General features: G+C 39.1%; 1 protein-coding gene across 4 annotated transcripts in view; it reads right to left on the bottom strand.

Annotated features, from left to right (window-relative positions):
* The window catches only part of grik2 (glutamate receptor, ionotropic, kainate 2), a 303,295-nt gene that overhangs the window by 169,321 nt on the left and 109,012 nt on the right, over positions 1-24,962 (bottom strand). For all 4 annotated transcript variants that reach the window (XM_084357024.1, XM_084357025.1, XM_084357026.1 and 1 more), the window contains exons 5-6: positions 15,294-15,475; positions 6,856-6,909 (exon numbers count right to left, since the gene is read on the bottom strand). In XM_084357024.1, coding sequence (XP_084213150.1) covers positions 6,856-6,909; positions 15,294-15,475 — 236 coding nt within the window. The remainder of the gene's footprint in view (positions 1-6,855; positions 6,910-15,293; positions 15,476-24,962) is intronic.

A 24,962-nucleotide genomic window follows, 5' to 3' on the forward strand; every position in this document is an offset into this window, starting at 1 on the left:
GACAAGTAGTTAGCCGCGTTAGCTGCTAGCCACTGGTTAACTAACAGAGCAAATATAAAGTTAAAAACACTGCAGGACAGAGAGTTTCTGTTCAGAAGTACATGAAGCGTTTCACTGTGAACTGCAATTAATGTGACAACACAAGAATTTTACACCAAATAAATGTACCAAAGTCCTTCTGCTGTTTACAGTTTAGAGGTAAAAGTACTTTGAGTTTGGAGTTACAGACACGTCACATCATTTTACCAAATTTGTGTCAGACATTAAAAAAAAACAGATACAAGCAGTGAGCAGATGGTGGAGTAGTGTCCAGTGTCAGTCCAGGGGCAGAAACAATTTTTGATTAAATTGAAATTTAAACTGCTTGTAATAACAAATTCATTACTTTCCCAATAAATCTCTTAATTGAGCATTTGTTTTATATTAGTTCGCCAGGTTATTAGGGATGGATATTTTCCTTAAATGTGTCACCGTTCTGTAGTACTCCTATCTCAAAACATTATTTAGGTTTCTCACAGAACAATAACATCTGGTAGGATGTGATGGAAGTCAAATAATAATTTTCTCTCAATATAATCTGCAACTTGCCACAGCTGTAAAATGCTGGAAAAACTTGGAAAGGCACTTTGAAAATGCTTGAAAAGTACTTGAATTTACAACTAAAAATGTGTAGGAACTGCAAGTTTAAGATATAAATGATTACTGTTTACAGTTTGAACATTGAGGCAGAAATAATTTTTAAAAAATATTAATTGTTTAATTAAAAGTATTGTATTGTATTCAAATGCATTATATTGTTTTGCTTGTAAATGTCTCCCTGTATTCCTTTATTATTGAAAAAAAAATTCAACTTAGGAGCACAATTCCTTTTAAGTTTACTGTTTCTGGTGCCATTTTAAATTCTGTTCATCCTTCACTAACATAAATGACTGTCCATGCTTGATACCAAACCTTAAATGATAATGGCATTCTACTACTCCCACCAAATGTCTAAGTGCACTGGGGGAGCATTAAACAGCTGGCCACGAAAATACCAAAAGTCTGCCTTTGCATCCTTTACGCATAGTACACTTAACTATAAAGAGACCTATACTAAAGCCTGTGCTCACTAACCAGAAATAGCAGCGCTGGTGCAGAGACTGCACATAAGTACGCTGGATTGATGACCATAAAGACACAGTGACAGCGTTTCCCCTAAAACCACAAATTCCTGTTTGTTCATTGATTAAAAACCATACATTAGGCAAATAGTTCCACTTCGAAAGGTGTTGGCAGGTTTATTTAGGAAGATATTAGAATGATATCCATATTTTCATCTAACTCACAGAGAGCAGCCATAATATTATATTTGTTTAAATATCTCTTTAAAATGTAACTGACTGCCACTGCTGATTTTTGTATTATAATGCTAGCAGACCATTTTAATTATAACTCTATCTACGGAAATCTACTAAAATACATTACAAACAGTACATCACGACAGTAGTGAACCCTATCAAATCTAACGAACAAAACAATACAAACTAACTGAACAAACCTTCCGTACAGTAGGCTTTTTAGACAAATGTGTTAACACAAGGTAAGTGATGAGCAGCCTAAAGAAAAATCTGGCAAGAAAATGGCTGCCATATGTGGCCTCAGTATGGCTGCGTTGTTCACTCTGCTGGGAGAATTAGGTTGTCAGCACTGGACTCTCTGTCTGCCAAACACAACAGTGGGAAATGACAAGACACCCCTCTGTCTGTTCTCACTGTACCCCCCCTGCCTCACTCTGGTTTGTATTTTACTTTTCATCTTCCTGAAAACACCAGAGGGATATTTAATTATCTCGCTTAAATTGTGCCACACTGAATAGCTGCAGAAAGGAAGTATGCACATTTAGATGTTTCATTTCAAACCGAAAATGATCCCTTTTAGCCGCAGTGATGAAAAGCACAGACAGTTGAAAACCTGAAATATTCCATTTTCAAAAGAACTTGACATGAAAAAAGTAAAGGAGGAGGAGGTGGAACACAGAGAGAGAGACAGTGTATTGATCCGAGCTAACACAAGCAGCCTCTTCAGGATAAGAGGGGGGATAGAACTTCAATAAGTTTGATTTGAGTCAAATCTTTGACCTGGAACATGGACTGAGAGCAAGTTCACACAGTCAGGTAGCTGAGAATAATGCTCACCAGTGTGTGCACATATGTAACTGTGTGTTGTTTTGCATTTTATTCTGTAGACATTGAAGGGGACTTTGTCCTGAGATAACCAAAGGCAAAACAGTCACATAAAATCAGAAAAGCTACAGACTCTGAATCCTGCCTTTTCACATTTAGGTGAAAAATTAAAAGTGACACAGTCTTCTGTCTCATCTGTCTTCACTCCACGGGATGTACTGATGCCTTCACTTTTATGCCTTTCAGTTAGCTATCAGTCTGTGGACGACACAGAATTCAAACAGCCTGGAACCATTGTGACAAAGAAATGCAAATACTATTATTAATACTACTACTACTACTACTACTATTACAGCTGTTAATTAATATTAACACTACTAATGAAACAAATATATATGTATTGTTATCCTGAAATTAGACTATATATCGTCTCAGATATTGGTAATGGTTATATGGTGATATGTCATAAATGTTGTCTTTTCCTAGTTTTAAAGGCTGCATTACAGTGAACGGATGTCATTTTCTGAAATTATCAGACTTTTCTTCTTGTTGTAAACTTGCCTTTACCAACTTCACTGTCACTTTATTACCATTACTGATGATTATTCATTAAAACCGTATATGTAGATGCGACCCTGTGCCCTTTATGTAGGTGTTCTCTATTTTCTTCTGATCAAACAAGTTTTACACTGTGCATTACACTTGTTCCCTTTAAACCATACAGTTTTCGTATTCTTGACCTCTAGTTCAACACAAAGCAAATCGAGTTATATCAGTGCCCAAACACATACTGTGCACACATCCATAATCACTGTTAAATAGGCCGGAAAAAGGATCTGACAGTAAAGAAATCGTTGCAGGTCTGAACTGATGCTTGTGATCGTAGGGACCAAAAACTTAGCGGGCACTTTACTCAAACTAGAGTACAAAATAAAACAGTAGCTATGCGTTATTCAGTGCGATGGAGTGCTCCAGGGAAGGTTTGCAGTCCATAGGTCTCTGTCCATGAGCAGGATGGCAGCATTTAGAAGTCTTCACAGAGTTTTTTATTATCCAGAGGAACTCTGAGCCTTACCGAGTAGCTCACAACGCTGTCTGCTTGTAGTCTCTTGTTTACAGATAGCAATCCTGACGAAACCACGCGTGGAGCTGGGTCAGCTAGCAGCAGCTTACAGTCCTTTCACATTGCTCATTCACCACTCACTAATAGTGCGTTCACACCAAACACAAGGTGAATATTCGCCTCTTGTTACATGCGCGGGATTATTAATTTGTATTCACGTTTCTCGTGCGGCACCCAGCTCTGTGAATTTGAGCGTCTTGGGCTGCATCTGACGGCAATAAATGGATCAGAAGAATGCTGAAATAACAACATCATAATGCCGCCTTAGAAAAAGTCTGAATTCATGCTTCACCAGGTCTGGCTGCCAGACGACAAGCAAACAACTTTTAAAATGCTTGTTCCATGGATGCAGTTCAGAAAGATCAAGGTTATGCTGTGCTGAGACATATTTCTATAATTTACCAGGTAGTCTGCCTTCCTCACTCACTTTTCTCCACGCTAGCTCCTATTTTGTCCTGTCTCAGTACCAGTAGATGTGTTATCATGGCCTCGATTATTGGACTTAACCACACTTCACTCATTGACTTTGCGGTGCATTTGCGGGAAGTCTACAAGTCTTGATTGCCCCTGCAGTTGTAACATTTTACTTCTTGGGTTTCAATGAATATTGTGACTCATATTGACTGTAAAAACATTTGATTACTGATAACATGTACAACACAGATATAAGTTACCTACATTAAAATTGTATCCAATTAGTTCAAGAGGTTTTTGAATAATGATGTTAAAACCAATGACTCTTACAATTGCCCCATCATCGCCCAGTCATTTCTAATTAGAGCCAGCTGACATCTGACTGTTTGAGCAATTGTTTTAATTTTATCTTATAGATATGGGGTAGGAGCTTGATTCAACTTGTAATATATACCTTAAGAGTGTGTCAAGAGAGATATTTAACTGTGTTATTTTGCATGGACATGCCTGGACTACTGAGGTGAAACATTTATTTTGTATAATTCAAGACAGGTCACAGTGTAAAATCATGACACTCAGCACAAATCATTCCAGACCAACACGTGCACACTCCCAACTTCCTACAGCAGATGAAGCTCAAGGCTACTTTCCCCTCTAACATCAGTTTTGCTCCCAAACTACTTGGTTAGGCTTATGATAATTATGCTGCTGTATTTGTTGTGTTGGGAGAGAAAGAACAGGCTGTCCAGATGTAAGAGGAAAGGTCTATGGCATTTTAGTACAAAAGTTATAAAGGTATTAACTTTAATAATAATAAAATAACTACAGTGTAGACCCTTATTTAAAGCAGCATGGAACTGAAAGTCAAAGGTCTACCAACCTGGTTAGCACAACTTAAGGTAAATTACATGAGAATGACATCCGTTGTCTTTTTTCTTGAATGATATTGAGCTACGCCTTCTCATTATCTGATATTTCTGCAATTCAACATTCTGAACTGAGCACTGGAGGAAAAATTCTATGATATTAGACATGTAAAACGGAAATATCCCTATTTCTACAACTTACACTACAAACAACTTACACTACAAACAACTTACACTACAAACAAGGGGTTGGTTCAAGGTGGTATTAAGAATGTGACTGACATGAAGTTATGTTTACATGAATATTGATAAAGGTATAACCAGGGTTCTTATAGGCAAGTCTTGCCACTTGGTAGCCATCTTGGCAACGCCCCCATACAATTATTTTGGGCTAACAAGACCAGGCCCCTATCTAAATGAACGGGGACAGAACCACAACGTCACTTTTAATGGTAATCTGGACATAAAAACTACACGTACAGAATCACCAGTCAAATCTGATATATATAAAAAAACATTTAAAAAGTTCAGTGACTTTGCTCACTTCGCTCTTTTGCCACAGGTTATACTTCTACTGCGCATGCACATGGTTTCACGACACCAACTTCTTTTTCGGCTCAATACAGTGCCGCCGTCAGCTCATCCTACCAGAGCACTTGGACAAATGCTAGTTTAATGTCTAATGTTTGAATAACCTCACCGTTCTTGGTAATCCTGGGTATTAGCGTGATATCCTCCTCTTCCATGCTTATTAGAAGTCTGACTACAGCTACACCAAATCAGTTGAAACTGTTCTGAATCTCAGCTGTGCACTCCCGTCAATGCAATAACATGATCTTTCCTGTTTCAGCTGTGGTAAAGTATGCAATTGGCTTTTGGGGGAAGGGGCAGGATATGTATCATACAACTGCTATCTCTGGCATTGTGGACTTTTCTGTTCGAAGTGCCTTGAATGGCTTGTCCCCTCTATAATGTATCTGACATAACATCATATTATGAGGAGAAGTTAACTAAAACTAAATAGAGGTGACAGTCTTGTTCCTTTACCCCAAATTCCCCTTTTCTGTTTGGTTTGACAATTTTTTTCAAGGACAGTTGTGTTGTACACTTCTTCACTGATAACAAACTGACGACCTCGCAAGGCTAACGAGAAGTAGCTTGCTAGCGTCTTCAGCTGTCTCCGTCACACATGTGACATGTGTAACCTTGCAGGTTGTACTGTATGGTGCCTCAACCTTCCTCAGTGCCAAAAAGGTCTATCTCTTCTTGGGTTGACCACATTGCTCATTACTGTCAGCATATGTACTTTACACTGAGATGACTAAGATAGTTTGCTTCAAACACGTTTCAAGATTCAAATATGTTCTAAGTATAAAACCTTCATGGTTTAAGAAATCCTAATTCATATAGTCATAGTTTGTGAGTCAGAGCTTTTTTTACATTTTGCGGTATTCTGTCAACAGTTTTACAGTAATCTTTTTAATAATGGTGGTCTTTGGTATAATTGGGACTGTGGCTGCTGTGTCTCAGTCGGTAGAGAGTATAGTTTTCTAATCATAGGGTCGGTTCAGACCCCAGCTCCTGTCAACATGTTTAAGTGTCCCTGGACTGGTTAGACTGGTGCTTTCTATGATTGCTTACTATGACATTGTGTATGTGTGTGTGTGCATGTGTGCACGCTTGTGAATGACTGAATACGAGTGGCACTGTAAAGTGTTTTGGATAAAAGCGCTGTATGAGTGCACGGCTTTTTGAACCACAGGGAATTATTTTAAATTGCAGTACCACAGTTGGCCACTGGGGCAAATTGGCAGCAGGGCTGACTCAATGCGACTTATCCAGCTCTTTCAAGACACCACGAGGGAGACCAAATATGAAGGAGGAAGAAGAAGAGGAGGAGGAAGATCTGAACATGAGCATGAAGATGAAAAGGAATAAGAAAAGGAGTACAAACACGACTGAGACAAGTAGGAGGAAGATGCAAATCTTTAAAAGGAAGAAGGCCATAAAGTGGAAGTGGAAAAAGCATTAAACGGATAAAGCAAAAGAAAAAAAACAGTTATCTTGATGTCACAAAGTACTATCCTATTATTGTCTTTGGCTCTGGAGAACACATTAAAGGGAAAAAGTATGATCCAAGGTAATAAATATAAAATGAATAGCTGAGAAAATGAAGATTGAAGAGCGGCATCGTCTCATTTTTTGGCCGTGCAACAAATCTTCATGGGGATACAGAGCTCTGTGTTAGACCTGATGACAAAGCGAGTGTGCAGCCTCTTTCTGTACTTACCAGTGTGGTGAAGATATAGTGATAATACTCTGTCATCATCCCCATGGCGAGAGCCTAAGAAAGGAAGTGACAGAAGGAGGCAGAGAGAGAATGATTGGAGGAGAGAGAGAGATTTATAAGTGAATAGTGAGGCAGATACAATATTTTGTCAGATGTTGCACACATGCACACACACACACACACACACACACACACACATATTCATTTGTCTGTTTATTTGGCTGTATTACTGGTTGTATGACCATGTAATGTGAAGAGGCATATATTCTTCTACACTGCTGCAGCCACAGGCTCAGAGATAAGAAACAAACACCCACCAAAAAGGAAAAATGCTAAATAAAGCAAAAGACAGAGCTCAGTCTCATCCATTTGGCATATGTAGTGAAACAGACAATAATGTTTGATTCTATAGATGTGAAACATCTGAGAAATTGTCATAAACACATATAAGAAGTCACCCTGCAGTAACGAGGTCCCTGGTGGAGTTGTTGTGGGAAATTGTTTGGAAGCCGCTGTTTGTTTGAATTGGCTGCAAATTGTGTGATACTTATGCTGCTAATTTGAATGTGTGAAAATACAAACATGGTGTGTAATATGATCCAGTGCTGGCTTGGTTTGGAACATACTTTATTGGCACTGTCAACAAGGAAAGGTGCAAGCAGCTGATCAACATTTCTCAATAACAGAGTAGCGTATAGAGCACCAAGAGACAGTGTTGTGAATGTGCCAGGCTTTGTGTTTTGCGTTATTTCAGCACACAGATGGATATGTTCTGCACTTGACAATTTACATCCAGTGTCAAGGCAGGAAGTAGTGTGTCCACTATGTTGGGATACCCAACCCTACAAGAGTGTGAGACAGTCTAGTACTGTGTCATTATTGAACCAGACTTTTGTGGTGAGGATGAGCTTGAAAGTGAAGCTCTCACTTTAGCAGTCAATCTATTGTACAACCGTACTACAGTATAGTCATGAGCTTTCTGGATCCAAACAAATGAGTCTCGTTCACAGGTTGTCTTGATCTACCCTTAGATATTGGACAAAGACCTCAGCCAGAGAGAACTGCATTTTTTTTTGCAACAAAAAGGAGCCAGCTGAGGTAGTTGGGGCTTCTGCTTTGGGTGCTCCCTTGTTGCCTCCCATGGAGGTAATTCCACCTGGGAGGAGACCCCTGGGCAGACCAATAACATGCTGAAAGGATTACCTGTGGAATCTATCTATCCCATCTGGCCTGCGAACAACTTGTGATCACCCTTGTGATCAAAAGTTGGAAAACATGGCTGGGGGAGACAGATATCAGGACTACCTATCTTTCACCAAAAGCAGCTAAATTTGAATGATGGACAATAGGGCTTTTTTTATAGTGAGGAACTGTAGTGCTACAGAAATGTCCTGGCCTACAAATGTTGTTCTCCAAATGTAAGACACATTTTGTTGGTACAGACTCCAACAAATGTCACATCACCAGGATTTGGTTTTTTTTTCAGTGAAAATGAGAGAAATAATCATTCCTACTAATCATGAACCACATTGGGATTGTTTTATTTATTATGTTTTTTAATCATATCATGCAGCCCTAATGGACACGCTAACATTGGTTGGCAGGTCTGAAGCACATTGGTGATATTGACACTCATTTCTGTTTCAAATAGTTTCACAACTTTGTAGAGGAACCAGAGTCATATGAACACCAGAACTGAATCTAAGCAGGGGGGAATAGTGATTATTGGGAAGCCAACATTCTTCTCTGTTGCAGCTCAATTTTCCATTTAAGGTTGATTAGTGGAATGTAATTTTACATAAAAACCTGACTGCTGTCATGTTGAGTATGAGTCAGCCTTTTGTCATTTGTGATTTTCATTCATCTTACCAATCAACTGTAGTAAGTTCCCAAACTGGAATATGTACTCACAATTACCAAAGCAATCTGTGTCTAAAAATGCACCTCTGAGATGAAATTCTAAAGCAGAAGCACCTTGCTCTGTATTATTGTATTATCATCCAGACTGTGCGTGTGTGTGTGTGTGTGTGTGTGTGTGTGTGTGTGTGTGTGTGTGTTTTGGCTCTGTGCCACCCCATTACAGCGGTATGACGCTATATGATGGTGTCAGAGTCATGCCTGCTGTGCTGAGACTCACTAACCAATATGAATCACAGATTAGGACTGTGCAGAGAGGATGATTAGACAGGCAAGAAGGGATAATGGCTGCTGCTATCAGGTGGGAAACCTTGAGAAAGCCTCCAGCATTCAGTTTGAGGACCAGCCCACTCAGTGGTGACTCACATGGGACCATTTCCTGGACCTTGTTATGACATACAATATTACAATATGTTCTATTTTTTTATATCACTTATAATGAAAAAAAATCTATAGAGAAACACATCCTGGTCCGTCATAGCAGCAGTTTGATTTTAAAACATCAATCCAAGCTATCACTGGGGCAGAAAAAGCACTCTGTGATTATGTTATAACACTAAAGGGCATTCAGATACAACCAAAAGCAATTGTCCTTTCACTGTGTAGCACACTGAACACAGGAATCTATAAGAAACCACATTCTTTCATAAACATTTTGATGGTTTACTCAAAAGGATCTTTGTGCCTGTGTTTGAGTGCACCTTATGTCTAAAACCTATCAAGAGTCATAAATATACCACATTCCACACTCTCTTTCCTCTCTCTTTCTTCTCCTTCTATTCACCCTAAGTGACTGAAATGGTCAGAATCTAATGAAATGTGTCAATATACAGTATATATCTTGTGTTTAAGAACATATAATAAGTTTGATATTATCAAACTGTAATGGTGCGTTCAGACCTAATGCAAAGAAAATATTTGCCTCGCATTTGCGAGACTATTGATTTCTTTTTGGGTTACTTGCGCGGTACCCAGCTCGGTGAATTTCAGCATCTTGAGAGTCTGGATAACTGCAGCTTCCAGCTAACCGGTGCCCAGACTAACCGGTGCCCAGTTCTCAGCTGTGGAGCGCCTGTCCATCTGTCTCTGGTGAGTGGCAGTTTCTTATTAGGTCTGTTAAAATCAATAAATAGTAACTGTGACCAGCAAGTAGACATAGACTGAATTTATCTGTTTGACCACATCAATATGAACCCAAAACAGAGAGATTTTGATGTGATCTGACTGGAATAAATGGTTCAAAAGGATGCTGAAAAAACAACATCATAATGTCCCCTTGTAAAAAGTCTGCTTCGTCAGGTCTGTCAGCTAGATGACAAGCAAACAACTTTTAAAAAACGTATTCCCTGAATGCAGTTCGATTGACCAAGGCTATGCTGTGCTGAGACATATTTCCATGACAGGTGGTCCGCCTTCCTCGCTCACTTTCTTCCACGCCAGCTCCTTTTTTTGTCCTGCCTCGGTATGAGTAGATGTGTTATCATACAGCTCTAGGAGTCCGCAAACGGCCACGATTAATGATTATTATCCTCTCCTACATTGCTGTTCATGAACGGCCGATATTTGCGACACAGCATCACACAAAATCCTTGCTTGAGTTCAATAGTTTCAACTCACATGAATACATGAATTACGCGTCTTTCACGCTACCCAGAGCAAATAAAGGCGATTTCATGTCTTTGACTTTGTAAGTAATCTAGATGTGAGAATAATACCATACTGCTATCTAGTGAGATTTGGTAATAACTTTAAACACAATGATATTAGGGAATACCAGTACCGCATTAGTTTATTTCATGTTAACCAGTATAATTTACTTAAGATTTTAGTTCTATGATCATTTATTATTTTAGATGGGCTCCACTGTTATATACTGTAATAAACTACACAAAAGAACATTTTTTTCACTAATGAGAAATATTCCTAAAAGCCACAAGCAAAGCCTACTGATTGCTATATGAACAAACATTAATTTAGAATTTTTGAACTTTTTGACTTTTTAGCTCCATGCATGAATGTAACAAGACAGGAGAACACATGCTGTGTGTCTCTTCTGTGCCCTCAGATATGCCTGGTCTATGCCTGGACTCAGCAGTCATCATCTGGCTGTTTCCTGGCGACCGAGGATCACAGAGTCTGCTCACCATGCTTGGTACATTCCAGAAAGTTTGCCTCATCATCAGCCCATCCATCACCATAGAAAAGTAGGAAATACACATCTTCATGCATTCTGTCTGAGAGTTGATCCAGAGCTAATTCTTACATGATTTTTGCTTTTTTTGAATCGTCTTCGATAAAATGAAATCATTGATTAATTAATTTGTGTGTGAAAGTGATAACATTAATGTGTTCTCAAGTTCTTTTCTCATTTATAAGTAGGCTTAAGCAAAATGTACTGTTTAAATAATAAAAAATACATAAATTGAACCACTGTGTTGCTTGTCCAAATGTTTCAATGGTAAGAATCTAAGCCATGTGAGTTGTTTAACATTACACAGCCTACTATCTTACAATACTAGGGTTACTTAGCTCTACTGCAACACACAATGCTGCTCCTTTATTTCCATTTGTAAGAATTATCAGCCCTGACTTTTGCCAGCTGATAGGAACCAACTGAGTTAAAGCACTAGCATTAGCTTACATTAGCTATCTATACATGATAAAATTTGCAAAAATCCACAGTCAACAGCAATAAAAAAAATGACTTTCTTATTGATTTTTATATTTTAAAAAAGTTAATCTTTTCATGAATGTGTAAACCCAAAATATACAGCATGTAATTAAGTAATGAAAGCATATTTAAAAAAACATTTCTTCTGCTAGCCTTTGTGCTACATGTCTTGAAAAACAAAACACTGGAAACATAAATGAATATTGATCTTGTCTCCTGACTGTCTTGTTTCTACAGTATCTTCAGGGTAAGTTATTGGTGTGCCATGTACTGAGAATATCAGAGCAGGACAGTTAAGTCTCTCATTACCTCCCATTAGCAGGGTTTCTTTCTGACATTATTAATGAAAGGAGTCCTTGACCTTCCCCAGCAATCTACCACGCAGGCATTGATTAAAAACCCTTGGTGAATCATGTTGTGTTTAATATTTCATAAATCCTGTAAGCAGGAGAAAAATGAATGGCTCTTAATTGAGTTAGGCTACTCACTGCACACTTCCTTTACTACAAATGACAATCTTGGGCTGCATAGAAAAGTCATTGTATATAATTTAGAAAAGAACTATAGTATTATTTACAAGCTATATTTTCCCTGCTGGGTATAGTATGATATATCACCAGTTTACACAAGCCACAGTGCAACCAATGTTCATTTTCAAAGAAAGATCACTAAATTGAGTATTTCCTTCATGATTAAATGTTTAAGGTTCATTTAAGTGTTATTTTACAATACAGGGTTGTACAATGAAATGTAAGTTGTAGCCACTTATGCTACACAAGTAATACAAATTATGCTGAGTCTCAGGCTGAGAAAAGAAGCCACTGTATAGTCTGGTGGTACAGTAGCAGATACTTCTGTATATTTTGCTGGACAGCAGCATGGTAAACAGACAATGGATGGGTGTGAATGGGTCACAGAGAATCTTAGGTACTCTGTGATGTTTATTCCCAGGAACCAAAAACTGTTCACCTGCTCCACCTCAGCTCCATTGATGTAGACAGGGGTGTGTGTCTTTGCCTCCTTTTTTCTAAAATCAACAATCAGCTCTTTGATTTTGCTAATGATGAGCAGTAGATTGCTCTCTGTGTACCACTCTGCAGGACCGTTATGAACTCTCATCATTTGTAGTGCTGCCGATGACAGTGGTGTAACCGCATACTTCAAAATAGAGCTCTCTTGATGTCTGGGAGTGCAGTCATGGGTGTCCAGTGTGAACAGCAGAAGGCTGTGCACACAGCCCTGGAGGGCTCCGGTGTTGAACACTAACAAGAGGAGATGTGACTGCCAATCTGTACTGTCTGGGTTCTCTTTGTGAGGAAGTTCAATATCCAGTTACAATTTTTGTGGGACTAAAGCCCAGTGTTAAGTTTTCCCATCATCTCATTGGTTAGACTGTACTGCATGATGAGCTGAAATAGAAAAACAGTATTTTGATGACTGAGTGGAGAGCAGTGGACATGGCATCCTCAGTGGATCTGTTGGTTCTAAATGCATACTGGCGAGGTTCCAGTCTGGCTGGGATGTTGCCTTCAATGTTCTGAAGAACCAGTTTCACAAAGTACTTGGGGCTGAGTGCCACAGGGTGGTGGTAGTTAAGACTAGACACAACAGACATTTTAGGTACTGGAACCTTGATGGTTTTCTTGATGCAAATGGGGACAGTCTCCTGTGAGAGTGAGATGTTAAAAATGCCAGTAAAAAACATGTTTTTAGTCCACGGCCAGGGATGTTCTCAGGCCCAGCAGCTTTACTCATATTCAAGCTTCAAAGAATTTTTCTCACATTTGCTGTGGTTACAGACAGTGGCCAGTCCCCTGGAGGCAGAGTTGACTTTACAGCTGACTTGGTTGAGGAGCTCAAAGCAAGCATAGAATGTGTTTATCTCATCCAGCAACGTGGCCTCACACATAATGGGGGCTTCTCAGCTTTTGTAGCCTGTGACATTTTGAATTGCCTGCCATATATCTTTAGTGCTGTTGGTGTTGAGGTCCCTCTCCAGTCTCTGCTGATGTTTCCTCTTTGCCTCCTTGATGCTAGTTTTCAGTCATACTCTGGCAGTGTTGTATGCTTCCTTGTGACCTGACAGAAAGGGAGCTTTTTTGGCTCTCGATAGAACCTGCACCTCTCCATTCATCCAGGCCCTCCTTGCTAAACTTGCAAGTACTGAATCTTTGTGTGTAATTATTATTGCATGTGTTTTGGTTGTCGCTGTCACTCATCAGTTTATAATGGGTGTGACACTTACTACATGCAGGGATTTGTGTGCGTGTGTGGTGAATTGACACAATTGTGCTGAGTATTGTACCTCCTGTATTTCTGAACTCCTATGGTGCATCGGTAACACAACTGTTTTAAATATTCAACTATCCAGTTGTTTTTGACATAGGTTATTCTCTCATTAAAACCATAATGTGTGAAGTTCTTGAGCACTCAACTTATTATTTGACTGTTTGTAATAAATGGACAATCATGCCAATTTGTCAGGTTGATTTACACACAACACAGTCAGTTGGGAACAGTCAATGTGATGCTAGCCATTAAGTACAATGTGGAATCATTTATATCTTTGTGAGTTATTTCAAGGCTGTTATCCTAACATCTTTTGATATATTGTTGTGCAAAATATCAAACCACCATCTTGTGATCAACATGTCAAGATAACTAAGCCTGTTATGAGATTAATAGTATGATTATCTTGAGACGTCAAACATTATTTTCCTGTGATCTCAATGTAAATGTGTCTGCCCATGAGGATTCTATCATGTCAAAGACGAGTGTTCCTGAAGAGGATAGAACACAAATTACAAGCACACAATATGACCATGACAGTTGCATACTCAACAAAATATTTATTGATGTAAAGATGATAAAGTCTTAACCACAAGTAAACAATTTGTTATCTTGGGATAATGAGATGGCCGAGTCATAATTAAGACATCACTGGTCTAAAAACTATTCTTGGCAACTATGTTTACTACTTTAATTATTATAACAGCCCAATCACCAGGATAAGATGTTGACAGGCAATTTTTCTGTCATTGGCTACATACCATGCTGACATTGCAACAACACATGTCATAATACCTTCACTTTATATGTTTGTGACCTAACTTGCATGTCTGGAGGTGGAGTTGATGGCGGAGTGGAGTTACAGGCAAGAAAGCTGGCAATCAAGTGACTGCAGTTCAAGATTGCGTTTTAACATTGAAACATTGTGAAACAACTGGATATTTCTGACAAGGGACCCCAGTGTTTGTAGGCATGACAATGCATTTGTGGAGACAAAAAAACTATATTTCTGATGTTCAATTCAAACACAGCAACACACTGAGGCAGAAACATGTCCAGCCTAAGGACAAAGCACCCAGGCATAAGCAGAGTAATGTAGTTTATGCTGTTCAATGCAGCCAGGACTACACAGATTTGTATACTGGGGAGACAGAACAACCTCTCGATAAATGAATCGCAACACAGGAGGGCCAACTCCTCAGGTCAAGACTCTGCTGTCCACTTACAACTGAAGGAGACAAATCATTCCTTTACAACCCAGAAATAATAATAAGTAACCAAACTGTATTTATCCAACATTAATTGGGTGATTCTGGTAGTGGTGGAACAAATTGTTAACATGATTATAAGGGACAGTCTCAAACACTACAGGGAGGTTCGCTTTACAACAGGGAGAAGTTGTCTTCTTCAAATTGGTTTATTCAGACTATACCAACTGTCTCCATGCACCAGTATGTTGCTACACCTTCAAATGTGTACACACAAACACACACACACACACACACACACACACACACACACACACACTCTCACACACATACACGCAATAACGGGTACACACCTGCTTCAGGATCCCAGCAGCCATTTCGTGGCCACAGTCAAAGATGATGTGAAACTCCTTCCCTCTCTTCATCTCCTTTAACAGTGGCTTGGCATCCTTAGTCTCTGCGGGCAGTTGCCGGATCTTTAACCGGATGTTGTACCGGGAAGGAGCCTTTATAAGTTCTTGCAACCGAATCAGACCTGTGGGGCATACAAACATTTTAATATTTTCTTTTGCATCAAGACTCATTGCTATTTGAAATATTAACCCAATTGCAAGTGGTGCAGTCCTGTTCCCATGATGGTAATACATTTCCTAAAAGGAAATTTCATGTATATGTATCTTTCCACAGTAATTGAGGTAGCAACTACTGCTGATTCATTTGGCTGTGGTGGTTATAATTAGAGTGAGGATAAGAAAGCTCCAGGGATTTATTTCTGTTGTCGGTTAATTTCTAATGAAATTCATTTCACTTCGACACCCTCCCCTGCCCTCTCCGACTATTCTCTTTCTTAAACACAACATTTTCGGAAGTGTCTCTCTATTTCTTCTTTTGTCCCTATAATATTACCCACAATGCAGGCAAACAATCTTCCAGTCTGCATCACCTCAGTATCAGCAGACCTTGATCCAAGAAAACGAATAGTTTAGAAACAGAAGAGAACAAAGACTCATGTCAATACTGCACATTAGCTGACATTCATCATTCATCATGGATGACATTCATTCTGTGCTTACTATTGATCCCTCTCTTCCTCTACAGGCCACTTGCTGTTGTGTATAGGATATTTGTGAAGTGGACCTTGCTGGGGAAATTGACTGTGACTTCAATTCAGTCATAAACATCTTAATTTTGACAGATAAGCCTCTACTGTGATGTTCAATAGTGTTTCTCTTCTCAGTAGCTGATCAATTATTTTTGTGTTGCAGCAGAAGGATATGTAAATGCCAGAGATACCACAATGGATTTTGTTGTTTATGCACTTCCTTTATGCAAGCTTTTTTTTTTCATTGGAATTGAGATTATTTTTCATTTTTTGCTTTATGGATGAATGGCTCCTCTATTTCTAGTTTTTTTAAAAAGCATTGTCCCTGTGACAAATTAGAGGATGTTTTTTCTGCTTTCTCAATGTGAGACTGTCTCTAGAGGAAAGGACAGCATCAGTCTGTTGTTCAAATGCTATTTTAATCTGACAAATGTTGCAGCAGCCATGCTATCACTTTTGACTGTCAGAAACAAAGGTGGTGGTGTTTAGCACTGTGAAAGTAGACAACGTGGTTGGATGGTTGGATGAACAATATCCATGACTTGAACATGAGAGAAAACAATCTGTTTCTGTAATCTGTAGTTTTTCTATTTTTCTAACCATGACCACAATCCTTTCTTAAATTTGACAAAGTAGTCTTTGTTGTCTTTGTTGTAGTCTTGTCTGGCTACAGGTTACCAGTAAGCTAGCTGTAATGTCAATACTGCCTTTGAATTTGATGATTGAAACTGAAAGCTTATTTTGATCAATTTTCGATTTAGTATTGAAATCATGACACCCCTATTTTATAACCTCCATCTTTAGTTTTTGGAGGGCATTGACAAAAGGTGCTGTCGTAGCGATGGATCAGAAAACAGAAAACATTAATAGGGGTCATTTGGAAGATTAACAACAAATTCTATTTATTTGTCATTTAGTTTGATGGAGTTGTTTCTCAATTTACTGTATGGTGGTCTTTGTCAGCTGAACAAAGAACATAGAACAAAATACAGAAAATATAAAACTGCCATGAAGAATATGGGATTTGCTTTTATCACAATGTGATAACACTCTGGTGTACTAGTTGTAATGCTTGTAATGCATGTTTAAGGTGCATACAAAATGTGATTGCATAGGGCAGAGGATCAGCCCAGTTGCCAGAATAAAATGTTGGTATTTTACATTTCCCTCTGACAGGACCAGATGCTGTTTTAAGTACAAGGATAGTATCGGTCCTTACGTCTCTAAACAGACACATCGGTCCAAATCAGCACAGCAGTCTCCTGTGTCTCTGCCTACAGCCCACCGTCCCCAGCTGTTTGGCCTTTGGCATTATTTGTTTACTTCCTGCTTCCAGATGAGTGCACTGCACTGTAGGAAACCAGCTTGCAGCCTGCTGGAGCGTCAGTAGCCAGTTGCTGCTTTTCATTAAATCAAATACTCTATCGCACACTGATGATGGTGTCCCCAGAGTGCTGACCTGTGAGACACTGGCAGTGTTCCATTTAACCATCACATGACAAAGTGACTCCTCAGATGTGCTTCACAACATCTCTTCTGGCCAGAGAAACACCACTGTGGGTAATCTAAAGAAACCACAGCTATCCCAGTACCCATGCACGAATATGTGCAATAATTGCATTACTATGTAAAAACAACTGTCTGCAAATAGTGTATGATGTGTTGTTCCTGTAAATGCTTTCAATAATGACAAAGCATGAGCAGTCTGATAAGGGAGATCTGTGCAGATGTGATGGTGGGACAAACTGGACATTATTTCATCTGTTACATAAAACCAGTTGAGGTGGTGGAAAAGAAGAAAACTGGTCAAAAAATAAAACAGCTGAGGAAAGTGGGAATGCTGTTTCCACTGTCTGAAGTATCCCCCCCAGCATAAACGACACACTAGGCAAATTTATACTTTCCATATTTGCGTAGCCACGAGGGTCAACAAGGGTTGGCATAATATAAATTATGTCAGCTGCACATTACAGTGTGGACAACTGCACTATGGGCAAGATTTATGACCCTATAGAGGTACGCACCAGTGCGCCAAGTAGACATGCACTAGAAAAGTTAAATGGATGCTTGTTTTGAAAAGAGCATTACCTGCATTTTCATAATTCGTGTATAATGGATTAGTACAACATTTTGGAAAACATACGTATTTTCTGAATTTCTGAGTGAGATTTTATATCAAGACATATGAGGTCTGAGCCCTGGTTTCCATCGGGCCCTTCCTGGCTGTGTTATGGCAGCGGTATGCTCTAGATAATGCTCATGTTTCCAACGGCTATGTCAAGACATGTTTCAGCAGCAGCCCAGAAGCGGCTCTCTGCCGCATACACGACCAGTCTGTCTTTGACGGAAGCAGACCGCAGCTACATCAAACTGCACAGAGCAGATCGAGCCAGAAAGGAAGTCAGGCACTGGAACAGTTTTTGATGTGGTGTTGAGTGTTACCGACCAAAGGAGCTAGGATACTGGCTAGGTGCTTGGATGTGTTATAGGTAACTGAGTTGATGCTGCTGCTGATGGGTCTGAGTGGCGCTCCTTCCCTGTGTATCTTGGGGAGTCCATAGATACATGGGATGGCTTCCCCAGGTACAGTTGGTAAGATAATGGCCTGTCAATGGCTTTGTCCTTTTCCAGTTTTTGCAGATATTCTATAACCTTCTTTTGTAGATACTGGTAGGATCTCGACTCAGTGCCTCATAGGTGTAAGTATCACTAAGCAGATCAGTGATTTTGGTGTGGTAGTCCACTGTGTTTAGCCCTACAGTGCATCTCCCTTTGTCTGCTGGCAAGATGGTTCCGGTCTCATTTGAGGGATGCCAGGGCCTTCCTTTCCTCAGTAGTGAGGTGGGAGAGGGGTACTTTTGCAATAGCAAGAGCAGCTGATGCCTTCAACTATAGCTGTTCTGCCTCTGTGTCTGCCAACTTGTTGTTTCTGATGGCTGACTCTGTTGCTGTGATGAGATCTACTACTGGTATCTGTTCTGGAGCTACTGCAAAGTTCAGTCCTTTGGCAGACATCCTTCTCTGGTTGGGTGAGTTCTCTGTTGGACAAGTATTTCACCCACTTCTCTTGTATGTCCGGATTTGCTGTGTTGTTGATGTCCTTATTTCTCCAGGTGAGAGCTTCTGTTCTATGCGAGTTGCTTTGACGTGCCTGTAATGTTACAATTTTTGTGTCTGCTGTCCACTTACATCTGAAGGAGAAAAATCACTCCTTTGAGGACAACAATGTAAACATCTTGGCTAGAGAAGACAGATGGTTTGAAAGAGGAGTAAAGGAATCCATCTATGTCAGATGGGTTCCCTCCCCAGACAGCTTAACAACCATTCACACCTGGGCTCACCTAGTCCTACCAACCCACATGTAGGCCGTTGAGGCAACGACCCACAAGTGGCCCTAACGACTCTGATACTCGGAGCTCACATGTGTCTTTAACGACTATGTAAGGACACTCCCACACAGAGTTTAAAAGCTTGCAAATCCCCTCCAGTTGATTAAAACTGATGAGAGGTGAAACCTTTTCAAGAAACTGAAACACATCCAGTTGCCTACGATACAGCACTTAGAATGTGATAATATTATTTTAAAATACCTTGGCAGGGATATTTTTTTCCCTAAAAAAGACGGTATCTCTAAAAACATCAGATTTAGCCCTAAAAAACCCCAAACAAGTATTAACACTAGCTGTGTTACAGTGTACCATTATTAACAGTAACTGTGATACAGTATTACATTTGTATTTGTAAATGTTATAGTTAGTTACAAATTCTCTCTTAACAGGTGTAATTTATTTGCCAAAAAACAAACAAAACATATTGTAAACATAGTTTAACATGATACCGCCTCCTGTCATTTAAATGACAAATGTCAATTAAAATTCCCAGAAGCCACACAGAGGAAAATCATTTTCTGTCCACAATATTAGCTATAGCCCTGTTAATAACTGGTCTTATTTGACTACTGGTTGATTCAACTTACACATTCAGTTACTAGTTACTGATGTCATCACTGTGCTACAGAAATTTATATCTCACTTTCAAAGGGCCAGAAATGTACAGTAGACTCGACTCACATCAATTTAATGACTTCAGTCAACAAAAAAAATAGCTGAAAAGACTTTAATGATTGTATTGAAATTGTTCTGAGAAGGTTGAGCAAAAGTCTGCCTCAGGTGCTTCTGTAAATCTTCACCAAAATCCAGTCAGTAGCAACTGATCAACTGTACATGACAGATGGACAGACACATGGACAGATGGACCCTCGCTGATCCATTTAGTCCCTCCCATGATTTCACTGGGGGAGCCACCATGTCTGACAAATTATTGATGTGCCCAAGTAGTACGAGTGGAGGTCCTCCATCATGGTTGCCACTTGGTGGGATGTAGAATGATCAGCTGTATTTTACCTGGCCTACTTTGCATGTATACAAGTTGTATGAGAGAGGAAAAGTGTGTGTGTGTGTGTGTGTGTGTGTGTGTGTGTGTGTGTGTGTGTGTGTGTGTGTGTGTGTGCGTGCTATATTTGACTTGAGTGCAATCTCATATGAGTGCTTGATGTTGCGTGAGCTGTCTTTGGAGAAAAACAGCCTCCGCTGCTGGAGCAGCAATCTCTGTTTTACGGTTAGTTAGTTAACATCGATAAAAGCAGCCAGACACATCTGACTGCTGCACTCGCTCATCATAAACACATGTCGGAGCACCTCTCTAGCTCTCCGTCTCACTCCTAAGATGTCTCTTCTCCCATTCTGCATGGCTGAATCCTCCTTCATACCTTTCCAAAATCTACAGCACAGCCCACAGGGAATCTAGTGGGGAAAAATTCTGGAGTGGGAGGAAAGAGGGGTGTCAGCGCTGATCAGTAGTGACGGTGTTTAATGCGCGGCGACTGCTCTAGGATCCATATTTAACTCTGCATGAATATTTCATCCCCTCTAAGCGTTTATTAGGGGCCGTCTGGGAGTCTCCTGAGCGTAAAACAGATCGGCCCGCCTATGATAAATATCCTTGTGAGGGAATGGCCCCTCAAGCGTTCCTTTCCCAACTCCCCTTCCAGTGCATCGCAGGCGACAAGGAAGAAGAGTTCCTTTTACTGGGCTGCTCAATCATCATCGGCTGCGTAGACATTAAACTGATTCCCCCAGACGGCCGATCCGCAGTGCTACATGATGGGAGTAATGGCTGATGAGTCACTGAGCTGCAGACTCCCAGGGTCAAGGTTAATGTGACCCTCACCACATCGGCTGGCTTATTTATGTTCACTTAAATGCGTGGAACACGTTGGAGAGAGATTAAAGCAGGCCTGCGGTCAAAGGTTCCAACAGTTGTTCAGGAATGTGGAGGCAGAACATGCATGCTGCGGCTCCCTCACTATAAATAAACCTCCGGTTGTAAATGTGGGCCAGTTGCAACAGTAAAAATTGCCTTTGTTATTAGCTACGCCATAGTTACCCCAGCTCTAAATCATTTGTGCTGAAAAGAGTCCATTCTCCGAACCAGCACTCTATTTTTCTGCAATTAGTGCGGCCAGATGTGCAGGCATCTGAGGATGTAGCCCGCAATGTTATCATTTCCTGAAAATGTAATCAAATTTGCACTAAATTGAAAATGGTTTAAAACCCAATAATGTAAAATACTTGACCAATAACGTGATACAATGTGACTGATTGACATTGTAATGCTATTCTTACTGTTAACGTCATATCTTTAAGGTGGGTTATTTTCATTTTTTTTCCAAACTGATGATGTAATAATTTTAACAATAATGTGCCAAAGACTGACCTTTAACCTAATAATCATTCTTTTATTTCAAATCCAAAAAAATGTTTGTAGCATTCTATTAAAAATATATAGTAGTACAATCACTAAGTGATTATGAATTTTGAAAAAGTACAATTGACACATATAGTGCAAATAAATCACCGGTGAAAATGTAATGAATTCCAAATAATGTAATAAGGTATTATGTTACTGGTTAAAAAGGTATTACAATATCAGTGGGGACATATTCATTACTGGTCACATTATTGGGTTTTATGTCATCGTGTTAAGTGCAAAATGTTATGACATTTTAAGGTATTGTTACATTTTCAGGTAATTATTACATTATTGATGCTAGCTTAGCAGGCCTTATCATAAACCGTTTATACCATGTTGAAATTATTATTCCTTAAAAGAAATCTCTATTATCTGCAGTGTAAAATTTCAGAACATGTCAGCTATCTTTTCATTTCATTCATGTTATCATTTGTCCTATTTATTCCACAGAGAGAAAGCAGCAGAAATATTTATTTTACCTTAACCTTTTTGAAACAAGTGCTAGGTAAAGAGGTTGGTGTATTTAGTATGATGACTCCTCACTCTACAGCACCCCTGCCTACTGTATAAAACCTCTAGATGTTACCAACAGCTACAGTGTCTTCACGAGTGCATGAAGCTGAGAGACAGCACACATGCATTAACCCACTTTAACGTGGCATCTGGCATTGTGTGTGTGTTATCTTCACACCTGTCATTACTCCACGCTGATGCTGTTTTCATCAGTGCACTGTTAACAGTAACACCAAAATGCAGCTTAAAGGCAAATCAAGACAGATGTAAGGACAATATACTCCATTCAAACCTCTTCTCTGTGAGGAATCAGCCTTTTAAGAAAAATCTCACATTATACAAGAGGATTTAGGGGCTTCATGGACCTGAGTGTCCTGAATTTTCTCTATTCACAGAAAAATATGTAATCCTTGGTTCAAATAAAAGGATTAAGATAGCCAAAATTGGAGATTCATTTCTCCCTGCCGATCTCAAAGGACAGTGGAGGTTCTTTGTGATACTGTAGCTGACTTAAAAAACAAAACAAAGCCAATACCAAACCACATTTCTTTGTCAACTGAGTATTTACCAGTGTAGTGTTAAGACGTACTTTAATGGATGACATGGCATTGCATTTGTGTTTTAATTAAGTTTACATCACAATTAGAATTTTTTTTTTCACCATCTCAACATTTATCTGTTAATTTGGGGTAACTTCAAATGATAAATATGATCTGTTTGATAATAAATATGTAGTGATATAAAGCAACTTAAAACAACTTAAAATACTTTTTTGATCACATTGACATTGTCACTCTATCATTCTAAGCATTTATATGAGCAATTCCATGTTGGATATGATTACCTAAATATGATGTATTTTGCAGGGAAATAAGTTTCCAGCTTCAGCAATGATGTAAACATTCAAATGTGAACCACTATCATTTATGGAACCTCACTTCATCCAAAAGAAAAAAGGAAATTAAATAAAATCATGTCATGTCTTACAATACAAATAAAAAAATAAAAACTGATTGAAGTGCAGCAACTCTTTTCTCTCTTGTAAAATACAAAATGTACTCAGCTTTTACTCTAGTTACGTTTCGTCCCTAAACTTTCCAACTTTTAGGGTCGACAAAGCATCCAAAGCCTTTTTACATTAGAGAACACTTTACAGCCCATTCACACTCTTTAGGTTGGAGGTACTCAACCAAACTTGATACTTTGCTTTGACTAAGATAACAAACTACTAATACACTAAAAACTATTAAACTAATACGCATTACAACAAAGCTCTCATTGCCTATAAGACTGTTCATGTGTATCTGGAAAGAGAAGACAACAAGAGGGTCACTGAACCCACTGAACACCAAGGTCAAATTAAACAATACACTGCTTGAGTCTGATGAAATACATCGAAAATGAAGCATTGCTAGAGCACTTTTATTACAATGCCGGGCTTACAGCATACAATGACATTTTTTCAAGGCCACATACTACATGTATGAAATATACATTTTGTCATTTTGCTTCATGGTTCACACTTCTTACACTGGATTCTCTCACCCAGTTCACTTTGGATGACATGCTGGCTACGCCTCCTTATTTACAAAGAAGCTTGAAACTACAGTAAGACTCAGCACATCAGTCACGTTGCATTTGACATCCATGTGTGGCCAGACTCATTTAATATATGTAGTGAAGATTTATAATGAATTGAATACAAGGTGGATATAATCCTTGGAGAAATCAAAGTTATCACTACATTGACATGTACTGTATGATTCCAGTGAATAATTTCCAAGCTGTCTTCTCTCAGAGGGCTGATAAAGAGCTTCATCACATAGTGCAACGACAAACACCTGAAGCTCAATATCAGCAAAACCTTTTGAGATATGGTACAGACGTCAGGTAGCACTGATCTTTGACCACCAAAATGTAATGATTTTGTCCTTGAGTCCAAGTTGATATTTTTAACAATTTTGAAGAATTTCAAGGTGAGATATCGCATTCTAAAGAATGGAGCAGTGTATTTACGTACGTACGGATAGACAATGTGAACACAGATTGCCGCCAACCACGACTATTGCTGGCGTGGAGGCATAAAAGCAAAATATAAAAGAGCAAACAGAAGAGAAGGAGATAAATATAAACATAAAGAATACCTAATGTTTTGCAGGTTGTTTTAGTTTTTATATTTTTTATTTACAATTTTTACTCTTTTCAATTTTAGGCCCCAGGTGTTAATGTTCTCTAAAGCCCCTGCCAGCCTCTCTAGATGTTTCTGTTGGACCTCTTCTCTAATTAGCTTGCTTAATCCTGTCTGGTGAGATTTAATTATTCAAGTTTGTGCCAGAGACCAGTCAATGTTCTTGCAATTCTTGGTCACTAATAGAGGTCGATTTTTAGTTCTAAATTGCTTAATGCCCTTTTGTTTCAAACAGGTCCAATTGTCATTGATTTTGTTAGTGACCAAATGCATTTCTAATTAGAGACAGCTGGAAAATAGGCCGATTTAACAATACGATCCCATTTTCAACTCACTCAAAATAACAAAAACAATAATATGGGATCAGAGCACGGAAAACATTGCTGCTGCCATTAGCATTCCAGCACA

Source organism: Pagrus pagrus, assembly GCF_965226575.1.
Source record: "Pagrus pagrus genome assembly, chromosome: 7".
Classification (NCBI taxonomy): domain Eukaryota; kingdom Metazoa; phylum Chordata; class Actinopteri; order Spariformes; family Sparidae; genus Pagrus; species Pagrus pagrus.